At 29.1% G+C, this 16,053-nt stretch overlaps 1 protein-coding gene across 1 annotated transcript; it reads right to left on the bottom strand.

Moving 5' to 3' along the window:
• Window positions 1–3,818: 3,818 nt before the first annotated feature.
• Window positions 3,819–15,598, bottom strand: LOC111033679 (gastric triacylglycerol lipase-like). The gene is made up of 8 exons (XM_022314551.1): window positions 15,266–15,598; window positions 11,549–11,732; window positions 9,842–9,974; window positions 8,265–8,505; window positions 7,160–7,312; window positions 6,508–6,592; window positions 5,200–5,342; window positions 3,819–4,112 (listed from the first exon to the last, which is right to left on the bottom strand). The coding sequence occupies exons 1-8, from the start codon at window positions 15,362–15,364 to the stop codon at window positions 3,966–3,968; spliced, it is 1,185 nt and encodes a 394-aa protein (XP_022170243.1). The 5' UTR covers window positions 15,365–15,598; the 3' UTR covers window positions 3,819–3,965.
• Between the last annotated feature and the right edge of the window lie 455 nt (window positions 15,599–16,053).

Genomic DNA, 16,053 nt, shown 5'->3' with positions numbered 1-16,053 from the left:
ACAATAAAAAAAACGCACATCATTAATAAATATCAATAATAATAATTTATTCATCGCTTCTCATATATTCTAAAATACGTATTTGTATATCATTTCATTAGATTTATTTCTTCATTTCTTAATAATTAACAAGCGGTGCTCTTCGAATACAATGAGGAAATACATTTGAGGTTTAGTAAACGTCTTAAAGGTTCGTTTTTCATATAATTACTTTTGAATTGGGGAAAATGGAATGACATAGGTAGAAAATTTGCAAATTTTTAATTTTATAAGGAATAAAAGAGCAGAAATATCATTAGATAATAGACCAGTTAGAAAAGTCTTACCTCACATCTGTCTACGGTCAGCTACAGATTTAAGGTCAATAATCTTTGAGGCTGTAGTGTAATCGCGAGGGGTACACTGAATGCCTAAAATGAAACTCACATACTTTAAAAATTTATGTTGGACTCTTTCAAGCTTAACACAACCATTTGCAGTATGCTAGTCTCAAATTAGTAAACCGTACTCCAAAATGAGTCTCACTATGGCACGTCTTTATGTGTTTTTAAAGAAAATTCTTTAGTCAGTCTTATTATTAACCTTAGAATTTTCAACTCTTTACCATGGAAATGTTAAATTTAAATCCAAGGTCAATGGACATAATCAATAATAAAATAATTACCTCCATGTGGTAGTACGGATTATAGGAGTAAACTATTGGGGATCGTTTTCTGCTGGACGTCATAACTTTAAACTTGGAAATGTTACAAGACAGTTCTAACAAGTTGAAGTAGTCAACAAAACGGCCCATGTCACTCAGTTAGTTCACCACAGTCGTCTTGATTATTTATGTGCATATAAATGTTCATGTTGTCGGCAAAACACAATAAGTGACTATGGTTAAGAACATGACTAAAACGTTATTGACGAAAAGCGAAAACAAAAGCGGAGAAGAGTGACTCCCTAGGATCACTTCAGACGACGCTAAGTATGTATTTGATTTAAAACCAAGGACTTCAACCTATCAATGCCTTTTTTCAAGGTAAGACTTAAACCAGGTTAACAATGGAACACCGAAACCAGGTTTTTCAAGAATTTTGATGAGATTACAATGATTGACAGAATCAAACGCTTTTTGAAGTCTTATGTAACGAATATAATATAATATAATATAATATAATTATGCAAACATGACTAAAGTTTGAATATTGAAAATATTTGACTTAATACTTGTACTTCAAAACAAATCTCTATATCTATCTCAAACATGTATTACAAAACGACAGTGTTAATAATTAATAAACTAAATATACTATGGGCTATAGTTTTTTCTCGCATTCCTATTTTAAGGTTTTGGGAAAGTGGAAAAATACGATAGGCTTTCCAGTATTGCCTGATAGAGCTATTATAAGGATGAAATCTGTTTTATATTATTTTATAATAATTTTATACTTAATTTTCTAAAGAATATATTATATTAATTGTAGTTTATTTTATATGATTAACTCCTCGGAGTGTCACACAGCTAAATATCATAATAATTTGATTATATTATATTTATTCAATAAATCATTATAACATTGCTTCACGGCGCTTTATATAGGCAATTCAGGTACACCAATACAATTGTTTCATTTTCTTGGTATTTTTTTAGACTACTATTGTCTATTAGTACTTATTAAAAATAAATATTTTGGTATCATCGGATAAACCGTTATTTGTACTACGTTTATTCGTTTTTGAATTATAATAAAATAAGAAAAACAATTTTTATCAAAAACTGATTTTGTGTTGAAATTAACGTTTTTTGATTATTAGTTTTATCTAACTTTAAAAAAAGTAGGTACTGGGAAATTTTAGATTCCAAGAGTTTTTCTTGGGGGGAGGGGTCAAACATAAGAAATTCCCTAGTTTTCAAAAGTGTCTTAAAAAGTGTTTTGTTGCGTGGCTTGATACAAACTATAATATCTAGGTATAATAATAGCCAATTGGTGACACTGAAAATCCTAAGTTGCTTACACAAAGTTTTTTTTGTTATATTATGAAATTGGTTTGATCTAATTATATTATTTAAGAAGTTTCTGTAATGAGTTGATATTCATGACTCCTATAACATTCTTATATTGTACCTTTGTGAGGTCAATTTTGAATATGAAACCATTTTTCCACCGGTTATGTATCACCCTTGGCCTTTATACGTTAACCACTGAAGGCTCGAAGCTAATTTAACTTTTCTGAGACATTTTATTGATTTTTCTGAACTATTAAAACAAATTAAATTTAAAGTTTCAACCTTTCATACCCATCGTAATATGTACTTGTTTTCTTCCCCTATATGCAATACCAATTATTCGAATTATCAACCTTTATATAAAATGATTAAATGTAGCTAATAATTATCTATACACTTTACTCTACTATAGTTTAATTATTTTGTGAGTATTTTGTATAGATTTTATGTTATTTACTATATTGTCTTTATTTGGGTATATCCTGTATTGCATTAGAAATTTTAAAAAAAAGTCAACACGCTACAGGTATACTTTTAGTTTTTTTGTAACACGTGTAAAAATTTCATCAGGAATTGATGTATTGAATTTTTATGATTTCTGGCCAAAGAACAAACAATGTTATCAACACGATAGGCACATCGACAAATACTAAAAGCACTGTGATATCATGCAAAGAACGATGAGTAATAAACTAATATAGCTCTCCTTGGATTTGCTTTTATAATATGTAGTATTAAAGCACAGTTTAAAAATTCAAATTGCTTAGAAAAAATTATATATTTTGCTCTAGTACGTTCTATTTTAGAATATGGTTTAGTCATTTGGAATTCTCGTCAATCTAGTCCAGTGGTGCTCAGTGAGCTTTTTTTGTTATTTTTTATTAGTAAAATAAATTACTTTAATAGCAAAAATATCATAAAATATACTTAATAATATTATAGGCTGACAGACCACCTTTGCTCAAAATCGTTCTTCGTATACAATGGTTTTGTATAGGTATATTAAATTAAAATTTGACACATCCTTTCCGGCGATCCTTCTAGACGACTTGACACATACTGTACAGCAAATCGTTTCCCGATCACCCACCATTTTACTTCCCCCCCTCCGCAAATGACGAACTATATTCGCCAATAACTTTTCTATCAGAAGATATATTCAAGTAAAAATTGAAGTACTTTTTCTTTTAAAAATAAAACAAGAATCAATGAAAAATCAATAAATTTATTGCTCTACTCAGCATCTAATATTCTAATATACATAATATATGTTATATATGTTTTCTGATTTTAATACAAAGTTTTGGGCAGAAAAATATGTCATCTTTCTATAAGTTAATTCATAGTAGTTGCTATTTTTTAAGTTGTTAAGAATGTAAATCTTTTTTCCGGCCAAAGGTTTTTATTTTATTACAATCCTGTGTATTTTTAAGTTTTTTTTATTTCGTTTAAATAAAATAACGGTATCTTTGAATGATTACATTCATGATAAGCATGGATCAAACATTTATGTTTATACATTATTTTTGTTTTTGTCATAACCAAGCGGCCAACGGTGATCACTTATTTTTAGCATTGTATTAAATTACAAGCCTAAAATTCAGAAGCATAATATTGTGGTACATTGATTTGTTCTAGAGTGAGTACATAGGATAAAAAACTGTCCAATTCTAAGGTTGCGTACATCATATACTTAATAATTATGCACATAAATATCATCGTGTATACTATGTTGTATACATTTTGTCTGGGGAGAAATCGTTTGTGATTTTTATGGTAAAAATAGGAAACAGAACGTAATAATTGAGGCGCAAGGATTCAATCATATTATAATACAAATAAAACGGTTTATTCACAATGTACATTACACCGTTGTAGGTTTCTTATAATATTATTGTTTCTTAACAATTAACAATTAACAATTAAAAATAAATCACATTGACGTAACAAAACACATTCTGTAAGATCAGCTTTAATCTAACAATTTAGTTGCTATAAATGAGTTCACGAGTTCTCTTGTATTTGGACTTAGTAATAAGCTCAGATGACCACCTTGTTCTTGATCAATATAACGTACTTCCTTAATGTTTGGCAATGAACTTATAAGCCTTTTTACGTCCTGAAAAAATAATATTTTATTTCTAATTGTTTAAAATGATGTGATGAATATGACAAATATAAAAATATTATAAGCATAAATGTTGATTTATACTTTGAGCGGAGCGATGAATGTATTGGTTTTACAATGTTTTAATTTTTTTTAAAATTTTTTTTGCATTATGTAGATCTAACCAAACTTATTAGAGGAGGTACTAAAAATGCATATCATTCAATTTTCATTGCATTTTTTGGTAGAAATTAAGAACACGTTGAAACTTTGAGAGCTCAAAGTTCACAGTACTATTGTGCAGTTTAAAATAATTAAAATAATTTTTTTAAAGGAGAACACTTCTTCCAGGGCGCATTTCACTTGGATTTTTAAAACTCTATTTCAGCAAAAATATATGCTGGAATTTTGAATATGACCATTTTTCACAAGCTTTTTTTATTTTTATCGTGTTTGTTTTAAGCAACAAAACTGAAAATCGAAGTTCAATGCGCCCTGTAGAAAATTATCCTCTAACTAACACAAACAATTTATCAAATCTGATAACTCTCCGATGCATGAGAGTTTTTCCTGTAAAGCGTGTTTTGAACAAAAAATCACTTTTTATTTTTGGTCACCGAGGCCATTGACATGTGTACCGGTGTCGCAGGTTTCTAATGCCCTCAAATATTTTTACCCCCGAGAGTGAAATTATCCTAGGACAACTCTACAGGGGGTAAAATGAACCTAATATATTTTTACAGGGGGGTACAATAAAAATAGGATACTTTTACCCTCCATAATATTTATCGGGGGTCTAAATAAACTAGGATATTTATACCCCCATGTGCTGGTAAATATTATATTCCAGGTTATTTTTACCGGGATAACCTTAAAAATAAAAGATATCCCGAGGTAAAAATCACCTGTTACACCGGTGTAGATAGCCCGGTACCGGCATACCACCACACTCACACTAATATATTGACTACTAACACAAGAGCCATGGGCGGCAGCAGGGAAATTGCATATTGCCTAAATATTGCCCCTTAAACACCACATTTAATATTTTTTTGTTATTGTAATAAATGTTTTGTAAAATTATTGTTAAAAAAAATACCGTTGGTGTAGATAGATAGTCAGCTTTTAAATGTATAGTAAATGTGGGTACTGTAACTTTGGACAAATCGTAATCCGGTGGCATTAACCTATTGTAACGCAGCAAGTTTCCAGAAGTCCCATAATCGTAATGACTTAGTTTGTCTGAAAAAATAGATAAATATTAGAACTGCGATTTATGATCGACGTATAGGTATCTATGTGAGTTTGACAAAGTTTCAATAAATATTGTGAAATAGGTATGTGTGTTGAGTACTTAAGAGTTAAGAGTGTGGATCGCGGATGTTATGGTAATTATTGTAAAGTGGTTACATTACTAAACAGTGAACCAGTGGCGTAACTAAAACTGCGGTTGCCCGTGGCAAAAAAATCCAGCCGGCCCTTGGTGGACCTTGGTCATATTAATTTGTAATACGAAAAGCATGCACTTACTCACACAATTTATATCTAGACTAATAAATAATTAAAAACATATTTACTATACTATTATGAATAATATGGTCATTTTTTATTACACATGATAATATGTATCTCATTTTTTAAAATAATATAAATAACCACTTATTTTGATACTTTTTCTTGTTCTTCCATTTTTTACGCTTTTCATAGCCACCAGGTACTTTTTTCGACATGATAACAATATTAATTATTTAGTTCAACAAGTGACGACTCAGGACTGATGACAGAATAACTAATGACAAAATAATATCAAAAAACGACTGTTCGTTTCAATTTTCAGCCGGGGGGCAGTATAATAGATTGTATGCCGTATGGTGTATATGATAAATAATAATTGATAACGAATCGAGAAATCGACGGACTTCTGAGACTTCAATACGGTATCCTAGACTTGAGGTTATACTCTAAATATAGAGTGCGTTTTCTTGTTATTTCTGTTCCAGAATAATTATTATATTTATATATTATCTATACTAATATAGTAATATCGCAGTCGCCGAGCGTATGCGGGCAAACGCTGCACATAAAAATATAATCTATTATCGATTTATGAGCGTGCTGCGTGTATCAGTCATTTTTCTAGTTATTACATTTATTTTACTTTAAAGTGATTTAATTTTACTAGAACTTAGTTTTATTAAGAACGAAAATTCTGTAATAACGATAATCTGTTTTTTTTTCAAATCGCCACATTTTTTTAAGGGCCCTTCCCTACCTTTTAGGGCCTATTTATGGGTACCCTATTGGAATCCAATTGGTACGCCACTGCAGTGAACACGACATAACTAGTTTTTGTTAGCTTTGGTAATTAACTTAACGTTTTGAAACCGTTTTCTTATTGTGTACTTGCCTTTCATTACTACTTGAAAGTAATGTTTCAACAATTTAGATGACACTGGTTGTGGAAATACAGAAAAAATGTCCAAGACGGTGTTCTAAACATAAAACATATTTGAAACAATTATTTTCAAAATATTTTCTTAGTGCTAAGACAAATAATAGACCAAAATTAAAATAAACTTTAGACATTTTTTTGGATTGTTTATTTGGTTATGTTATTGAAATATTTTTAGCTGAGAAACTTTAGCTCAAAGGATATTTTAAATATTTTATTTATTAAGTTTTACCATACTTAAAATGCGATGAAATACCTTGTGGTGAGAGTTAGTTGTTTACAGAGTAAGAAGTTTATCCGAGATGACTGAAGAAATCTAACCTACCCCATGCTTTATGTTATTCTAAGTTAAGAAGTTTAAAGATTTTTGAACTTTTGAACAAACAATTGATGTTAACCAAACAAACAATATATGTGTAGCTTTATTTTGATATGAAATACATTTTTAAATTAAGTTCAAGTGAATGTTTTTATTGGAGCTTTAACATTTCTCAACATTAAAAACAGTTTGGACGAATTGTGTCCTTAATTAGCTCAATTGCTCAGTAATTGTTTGGTGGTATTAGAAGCAGCACTTTAAACATTTATCTTATAAAGTGTTACATACATTGTCAATTGGTAAGTCGGATTCGTCCAATACATCGATAAACCTCTTACAACTCATTGTGATGCCTTCATTTGCACACATGTTTCTTAATTTACGATACGTATCGTCTGGATCCACGGTAAATGGAATGAAATCCAATCCATTCAACATGACCTTAAAAATGAAAATACAAATATTTAAGCTAAATAATAATAATTTATTAAATTTATTATTGACTAAAAATTTCATTGGATTTTATTTAGTTATCACATTTTTTAATGTTTTTATTATTTACGATTGGTTCTTAATATAGCTTTTTATACATGATATAGTAAATTCTACATTTAAAAAATTTAAATTCAACTTTGGTGACATTAAAAACTGTAGCCTGTATAGGACGTAGTTTTTTGATGTACATGGAAACCTGACAAATGAAATGACTCGTTTTAATCAATATTTTTTAATTATTTTGTTTATATCATTTACAGACGCTTGTGTTTCACCAATATTTTAATATTTTTTAACATAGAAAATAAACAACTTAAATCTGATACAAATATATTTTGAAAATTCATATTAGCACATATATGTATCTCAATTTGGTTTTTAAAAAAAAATGTTCTGTAAAAATATTTATTTAAGTCATATAGTTTTTTTACAGTTTCATTATTTTTGTTAAGTAAAATATATTCTCATGTCATAAAAAAAACATTTTAAATTCAAAAAGTATAACTTAAAAAAAAATATTTTATGAGTTTTTAAATAGGTATTTTCTGTATGAAAAATGAAAATAAAAAATACCATGTTCTTCGTGTGACGCAAAAGTTAATAAATTATATATAATATACAAAAAAAGTTTTAAAAAATATTCATTAGAACAAAAGTTATTTTATTTGTCAGTTCTTCCTGCAGTTAGGTATACACTATACGCTGTGTGATTATATAATCATATTATAGAGTATATTATTAACAAGCAACAAGTAAAAAATAGTCCGACCACATTCTTAAGCTCTCGGAATATCGTACATACTCCTATAGTACAGCAATAGCGTTGCGGCTTTTCGAGAGGAAAATATGTTCCACATGGGTTTTAATTCGTATTATAACAAAAATATTATTAAATTACCAATAAAATTTCTGAAAATTGCTTAACAACAGCAGCGACTGGCGATGTTGCAAAATTTGTCGCTGGGGCTATGAGTGCAAGTTTGTTGATCTTGTCGTTGTATTCAGGCTTATCGGACAAGCAAGCGAAGGATACAGTTGCTCCTAAGGAGTACCCAACAACGTCCAGTTTAGAATATTCCGTTATTTTCAGAATGAAATCTATAACTGCAGGCAAATCGTACACGCCAAGTTCGTGAAAACTAAAACATAAAACAAGAAAACACATTTTCAATCACCTGGGATAGTGGGATTTATAATAATGTTCAATGTTCGTGCGTTGTAGTATTAGCATAAGGTTATTATGTAGGTAGATCATTGTATCTGAAATAATTATTCATTATAATTATGTATATGCTCAATTGTAAAAAAGCATACAATAATATTAGTTGGTAGAGATAAAAAGATACACGTATGTTGTTTATCGAATGCATATATCTATTTAATCGTTGATTTAAAATTAAGAGGACGTCAAGGCCTGGAGATAGTCAATTTTCCGGGGACATACTCGTATGCAGGAATTCTTGGGAATTTACAGAAATCATACACAAATTACCAGGAACGATTTATAGTTTACGCGGGCTTAAATATTCAAGTTTATGCAAAATGTTCACTAAAAAAACTAATTGAAACTGCTTGAAAATATAAAAAAAAAAATGTAGTAGGGATGTGTAAATCAGGTACTGGTAAATATAAGGGACGCATTCAACGCAATAAAATGTATAATTAATGTCTGTGGAAGTCAAATAGTTGTTCAGTATAATATTTGAACAAAATAACTGTTGATAACTTTTAATAACATCGTTGAATTTTTAGCACATATTGACCAAACAACTGAGAAGTAGTCTGAAGTAAATAACACGAACCAGAAAACTAGAAGTAAAGCTTCGGCTTTTGAAAATTCATACCTATGAGTAATATCTACGTATAATAAATTCAAAAATTGTTATTTTTTTCATTTTGTACCTTTAAAAAATGTCTAATCTTTAAGTAGGTTTTTTCCGTTTTGACGGTTTTCCATCACGGCTACACAAATAATAAAGTAAGGACGCATATTCTGCGTTGAAAACTTTTCTGTCGTTTAGCGACAAACTATTTTGTACACAAAAATTTTGTTAATAAATCGAGTCTGTTTCACTGTATAATTTGACAAGTTTGAAAGATTTATTAGAAAGCGAAACTGAAATCATCAGCAGAGAGAAGTAAGAACTTTTGAAAAGTTAACCGGAATGTCTTTACGTTTGAAAGCTAAGAGCAAAGCAGAAAATATATATTTTATATCATTACCTATAAGTCTCTTTACAAATTACAAACCAAGGGTAAGTACCCATACATACATTATTTTTTTTTATTTAATGCTGATTTGAAAAGTGAACGGTGGTTACTGATCAAACCCATCCAAGGATCTAATATTCAAATTAACAGTGAACAATCTGCTAAGCTTCAATTTCAAGGTTTATAATTAATAAAAAACAAATAAACAAAAGTATCGTAATAATTTCAGTGTTAAATAATACACAAAATCTGTTAGGTACCCACCTAAAATTCCACGACACTCTATTCATGTTTGGGAGTGATCCAGGTCCCTTATAAATGCTGAGTGTTCTTGAAAGACCCGCACCTCTGGAATTGTACAACCAAACGTCAAAACCGGCATCCGACAGTACGAAACCTGAAGTCAAACAATTCACATTGTTCTATAATCTTCTACTATGGTAATATAATATGAGAATACAATGATGAATTATTATTAGTGAAGTACATGTGTCGTACATAAACACATTGTCGAGTAGACTAAGATATTATTATTATGTAGGTACCGTAAAGTCCGCCAGTTCCTAATATTGTATTGTCATTTTTTATCATAAAAGTAACATCAATGAGTTAATTGTTAGCCAAATGTAATTGGAGGCATTCGAGCTGTATTAAATATTTGTTCGGTGGAGACATTATATTACATTCCGCCTACTTCATTTATGTATAGTGTGTATAGGCAATGAGCAGAAGTTGTTGTTTGAATTCAAAAAAAATTGTTTGTTACCAGAAATCACAAATATAAAGATTATCCCCACTACTGTTTTTCCGTTGGACAATTTTATGACTCGAGTCCTAGTTTGGTCGCCTGTTTGGCAGAATTTTACTTGGACACCAGCAGGATTATGACGTGTCCGGCTTAAGAGTGCCTCCCCCTCCCACCACTTTGATTGATAACGAGATAGTATGGATAACCAAACGATGTAGTTCACAAAATATAACACAATATGATTATTAAAATTAGGTTTAGAATTGACCGTATTACCCGAATTTGTCTGGAAAAAAAATTAACAAAATATAAGGCACTCGGTGTATTTTTGGTTTAAGCCTATTGTAAGCCTTGAGTGCAATGAACTAATAACTAATTAGTAGTAATAACTTCACGAGAAAATGGGTAGGTATAGGTATACTACAGTCTTCCACCCGGGAAAATGCGATCAACAAAGTAATGTAAACAACATAGTTCTAACAGGGTTAAGTGAGTTGTAGGTACTTACTCCTATAGTTATACTTTACCATGAAATATCAGTGCTATTTAAAATTTTAATGCCCTTACAATACCTATAGGTTTATACATAAATACATTTATATATATTTATTCAACCAAATTATGTGCTAAAAATATCAAAATATGTAATATAATAGGTAATAATATTATTTGTTTAATAAATACATGGCGTTAAAGGACATGTACCTAAATTGAAAATTTCTATTAAATTACGGTACATCGCAGTATCTTAAAAATTTAAAAATACATTGATCTATTAAAAATGAATATATTTTTGTCATTAAAAAATAAAACAATAATTTAATTTTAAAATTTGTATTTCAGCCGATAAGTAGGTACCTTGAAATAAGTTGACAGTTATAATAATTAATCTTAGTTATCTATAAGGCTAAATTGTGAAAATTGTTTAAATATGTGAGAAAATACGTAATTATTGGGAAATTAAGTTTAAAATGAGTGAAAATAATGTGAAACAAACTGTCTAGCCTAGAATAATGTATCAATTTTCACCGTGAAAATATATAGATATTTAAATATAAATCTGGGCCCTAAATATCGCTGTAGACAATATTCTACTCTATAAAATATTAAAAAGCGTTGCAATAGTTGTTTTTGATGTTTTTTTTAATAGTAGTGACATTTAAAAGGAAAACAAATTATTATTTCGGTCAACCATAAAAACAATCAAAAATAAAGTTACTTACCAAGTGACGAGTTGTTAACTACGTATAGAAATGAATCTGCAAATATTCCGTGCAATAAAAGAACTGGTCTTCCAATAACTTTGTTGCCATTATGCGGTATTCGTTCTAAGCCCAAATGAGCCCTATCGTCTGTCCACACTTCATGTGTCTCCAACGGATATCCGAATTCTTTAATTTTTTGCGACTTTAAAACAACAATTTAGGTTATAAATAAAGTTAGACGTTTATAACTACTTAATTTAAATAATAATTATAAAATTTTTATGATTCTACAACAAAACGTGTGTGTATTATATGGACAATAAGTAGGTACCCCTTTTGTTTCAAAAGGGATTAAATTCGGTAATTATATATTATTTTATGATCAAGTCTTATGAACTTTTATCGTGAGACTGTGATACATATTATCGAATTTACCACAATAATGTTCCGAGCTGTCGAATGGTTTTCGTATTGGGTTTAATGCATGAAAAATAAACCTGTTTAACAAGAAAACATCGCGAAGCGTTCTTAACACAATCCGATGATGAATTCTGAGAGGGGATATATAATTATGTACCACTGAGACATATTTTAATATTTGTAAAAAATATATTTATTGAATTATAATTTTTTTCTCTATACAAATGATTAACTATTAAAAAAGTTTCGTTTATAGTTTTATGAGACCCTGGTAATTAATTAATTAATTTGAAAATGAATGTAATGGCATAATATTATGTTTTGCAGGAAAAATTAGTATCTTATTTTACAACATTTATTTATTTATTTTTGTTTTGAAATGCACTTTATTCACAGTAATTTTAACTACAAACAATTAATAAGCTATATGTTCAACCACATAGGTACCTACATAATATTATAGGTATTGTGCATTATTTTGCAATTATATATTGGTACCACCATTCATTTTCATCGAGAAGAAACAATTTATTCATTGATAACCGTCCATGCAATAACATTTTTACTTTTCATTGAAATTATTTTCAATGGTGTATTTGTAACATTTTTTTCTTTGCTGATAATTCTGGTACGCTCCAGGACAGCTGGTATTTAAAGTGTCGTTTTCTTCTCTATTTTGATTTGATGTGAAAATTCGGTTCAATGTAATAAAAAAAAAATCCAAACTATAGAAAACAATAACACCTACCTACCTACACATCTTCAGGAGGAATTCGTGAGCTGATCCGCCCACAGCTAGAATAAGGAAGTTTAATGTCGTGACTCACTCGTGGTGCAGGAAAAATTAGATAATTAAGACACGTACGCCAGGATTATTAATAAATAAAAAAGTTGGTCACCTCTCTGATGGACAGTAGGTGTCGAATGTACCTCGTCATCGAGTAAGTCACGGCAATATTTGCATACATATTATGTAGAAATTGAATTGAATTTTAAATCACCGCATAAATCTACGAAAAACTATTCTAAGCGATATTAACTAAGTATGTTTTATGATATTTATACATCAGTCATCGGATTATACAGTGTTAACAAGTATGATAAATTCAACATGCATAAATCAAAACTTTGGCTCACTCTCACAGTAAGTCGATTTTTGAGATAGAAAAAAACCGTTTCAATCAAAGATGTTTAAAAAAAATTTGTTTGGTTGAGCATGCACCAATTTTTTTTAAAAAATTAAATTACATTCAAAAACAAAGTGGATATCAAGTCATTCAAGCAGTAAGAAAACCCAAATAAAATTCAAGGTCATGGGTTCGAAATATTTCGTGTTATCTACCTTTATCGTTAAACACACCATATGTATCGAAAATTTTCAATTTTAAGTTTTTGGTGTCCTCAATGAATTTGTATGTTTTCTCTTTTTTAGAGTGGCTTCATCTTTGTAATTTTCGTTACATTTTCTATTATTGAAATCAACTTATTGTACCTACTGAACCAGATTGATAAGTATGTATAGTTGATAACAATAATGAAGCAAAACGAAATGTGGTCTTTTCAATATACTTTTAATGGGTTTACTGAATTTATAACAAATAAGTGATAATAGTTAATAGTACTTAAATATTTTTTACCATGAGTTACAGACATGACGTCTTTAATATATAAGAATTAACGAAATCTACAATTTAAAATGTTTACGTAGGTAAATTTGGCGCAAATGGGATGTCTGAAAAAACATATCTTTTTTATTTTAGCGCAAATGACTATACCCAAGACAAATTAAATTCTTTTGGCGCAAATGGGCTAGGGCCCCTTTTAATAGTTGACATCACTACCGTGCGCTGCACAATGAATTATAGCCTTATTGGCTATTGCACTAAAATAATTATAAATATTTTTTGATAATGACATTGATAATATTCGATATAAAAACCCCATAGGCCATAATGAAAATAAATATCGCTTTGTTGTACTGAAATAATTTTAAATATTTCTTGATAATGAAGTTAATAAAAGCCGCATAATGGCAGGTAAACGGCCTTCTGGCATTAAATTCATGGTTAAAATAAATATAAATATTTATAAAAAACGACCAAATCGTCTAATGATTTGAATCAATTTATATCATATAATTTAATAAATCTTTAAGTACCTACAGTTTATTTATTTTTAACACTAAATAACCTACCAAACACTAAATAATAGACAGATAGACAAAATTTGGTCGAATTTCATCAAAATTAAAACTTAAAATCTATATAAATGAGTTTATAAATTGTAATAATTTAAAAAAAAGATTTATAAACAATTTATTAATGAAAAAACTTCTTTTCAATTTTTAAGTTTTTTGATCAGGCGATAATTATTAATTAATAAAAGAAATTACTAGGTAGATACTAACCGAAAAATCGAAAATTTAAAATGTCTATAAATAGGTTAAAAAGAATCAAAATATTTTGAAAATACTAATTCATACATCTCCAAGTGAACATTTCAAGTAATTATTGATATTTGTTTTTGAGTTACACAAAAAAACACGTGTGTGTCAGTATAGATACAACTATATACACGATAGAAGTGAATATACTTCAATTAAAGTTTAACTACGATTGGAATTAAAATATTTTACATAAATATACAATAACGACCGTATAATGTATGTAGGTATATAAATATAGCATAAATAAAAAAATAATACTAATTTAATTTACGTATTTACGTTTAACGTTGAGCTCTAAATGCGTTAAGCGGTCCGCTGTCGCTTCAAAAACAAATTCGATTTTGTCAAAAACTTATGTAGTGTTGTGCAAACATTTTTGAAATATTACGTTATGAGCAAGGCCTAGAAGAAGAATAAATTGCATAAGCGAAAAATCAGGGTATACTGCTACAGATACTTGCAATTTTAACATGATTAAAATAGTTTTTATCGATACGCCATTGCAGTAAGACATATGTTATTTACAATACACCTAGAATATCTAGGCTATTTTTTTTAGACTATCAAAATAAAATGTCAATAAATAATGACAAAAAAATGCATATCCAGAAAATAGCCTCCTTGTGACATCGGACCAGTGGAAAGTTGCAAATGAACAATTATGTTCTAACTGTTTTACACACGTTTTGTTGACGAAATCATTATCACCAAACAATTATAACACCGATTGAATTATTCGGTTAAAAATAAATTATTATGCTTAATATAATTTATATATTATGTTAATGTTAATGCACCGTGACGTTACAGTACGTTGAAATACGAGTTTAAACATTAAACTTGACATTCGAACATTAGTCTCTACTTACAGTATCCAGACACGTGACATAATCACACGTGTTAAAAAATACAATATATGACAACGAGATGAAGATGAATGGAAAGTTGTCCAAGTTCAATGATTGCATGATCGCGCTCGAACTATCGCCTTGAGCTGAAGGAATAAATTAACTTAAAAATGTTTCACTCTCCGATTACTTATAATAAACTGTTTTGATTTAAGTCCATGCACAATTGAATAAAATAGTTCAAAAAGTCCACACAAGTATCGAAAATATCGTTAGCATCAGAACCGTATATTTTGAAACATTCAACAGCGAATACGACGACTTACCTACAATAAGACTTATTATTTCATGTGCACCCATATTTATACTGCTTTAAAAAAAAAATGCGCAAGCCATCCTTGAAGTTTGTGTAAAAACAAGAAATTGCACCGGAAATTAATATTATTTATTATGTTGCCATCTTTCCAGTTGGATATCATGGCCAGTTATTGATATAAACATCACTTACTTAATGTAATTATTATAATATTTTAATAACTGCAGCGCGCCTACTTGCGACACTGTACCAATTGGTACTTGCTCAATATTGAACAAGTTGAGTTAACAATTTTCAACAGAGACCAATCATTAATACCTGTAACAGTTTTATGATAAAAACCAACGATAACGTGGATCATTTGATCGCTTTTTCGAGGCTTTCTTTGTTCATCATAATTGAACGTTCTACGGTATGTCGATTGTCGATATTTCGAAGCTAGTTAATATTAATAACATACAATATAATATTAAATGTTCTTTTTTCGTTGCTA

This window comes from Myzus persicae, unplaced genomic scaffold, assembly GCF_001856785.1.
Source record: "Myzus persicae strain clone G006 unplaced genomic scaffold, MPER_G0061.0, whole genome shotgun sequence".
Lineage (NCBI taxonomy): Eukaryota > Metazoa > Arthropoda > Insecta > Hemiptera > Aphididae > Myzus > Myzus persicae.
This window is presented reverse-complemented; position numbering and strand designations above follow the sequence as displayed.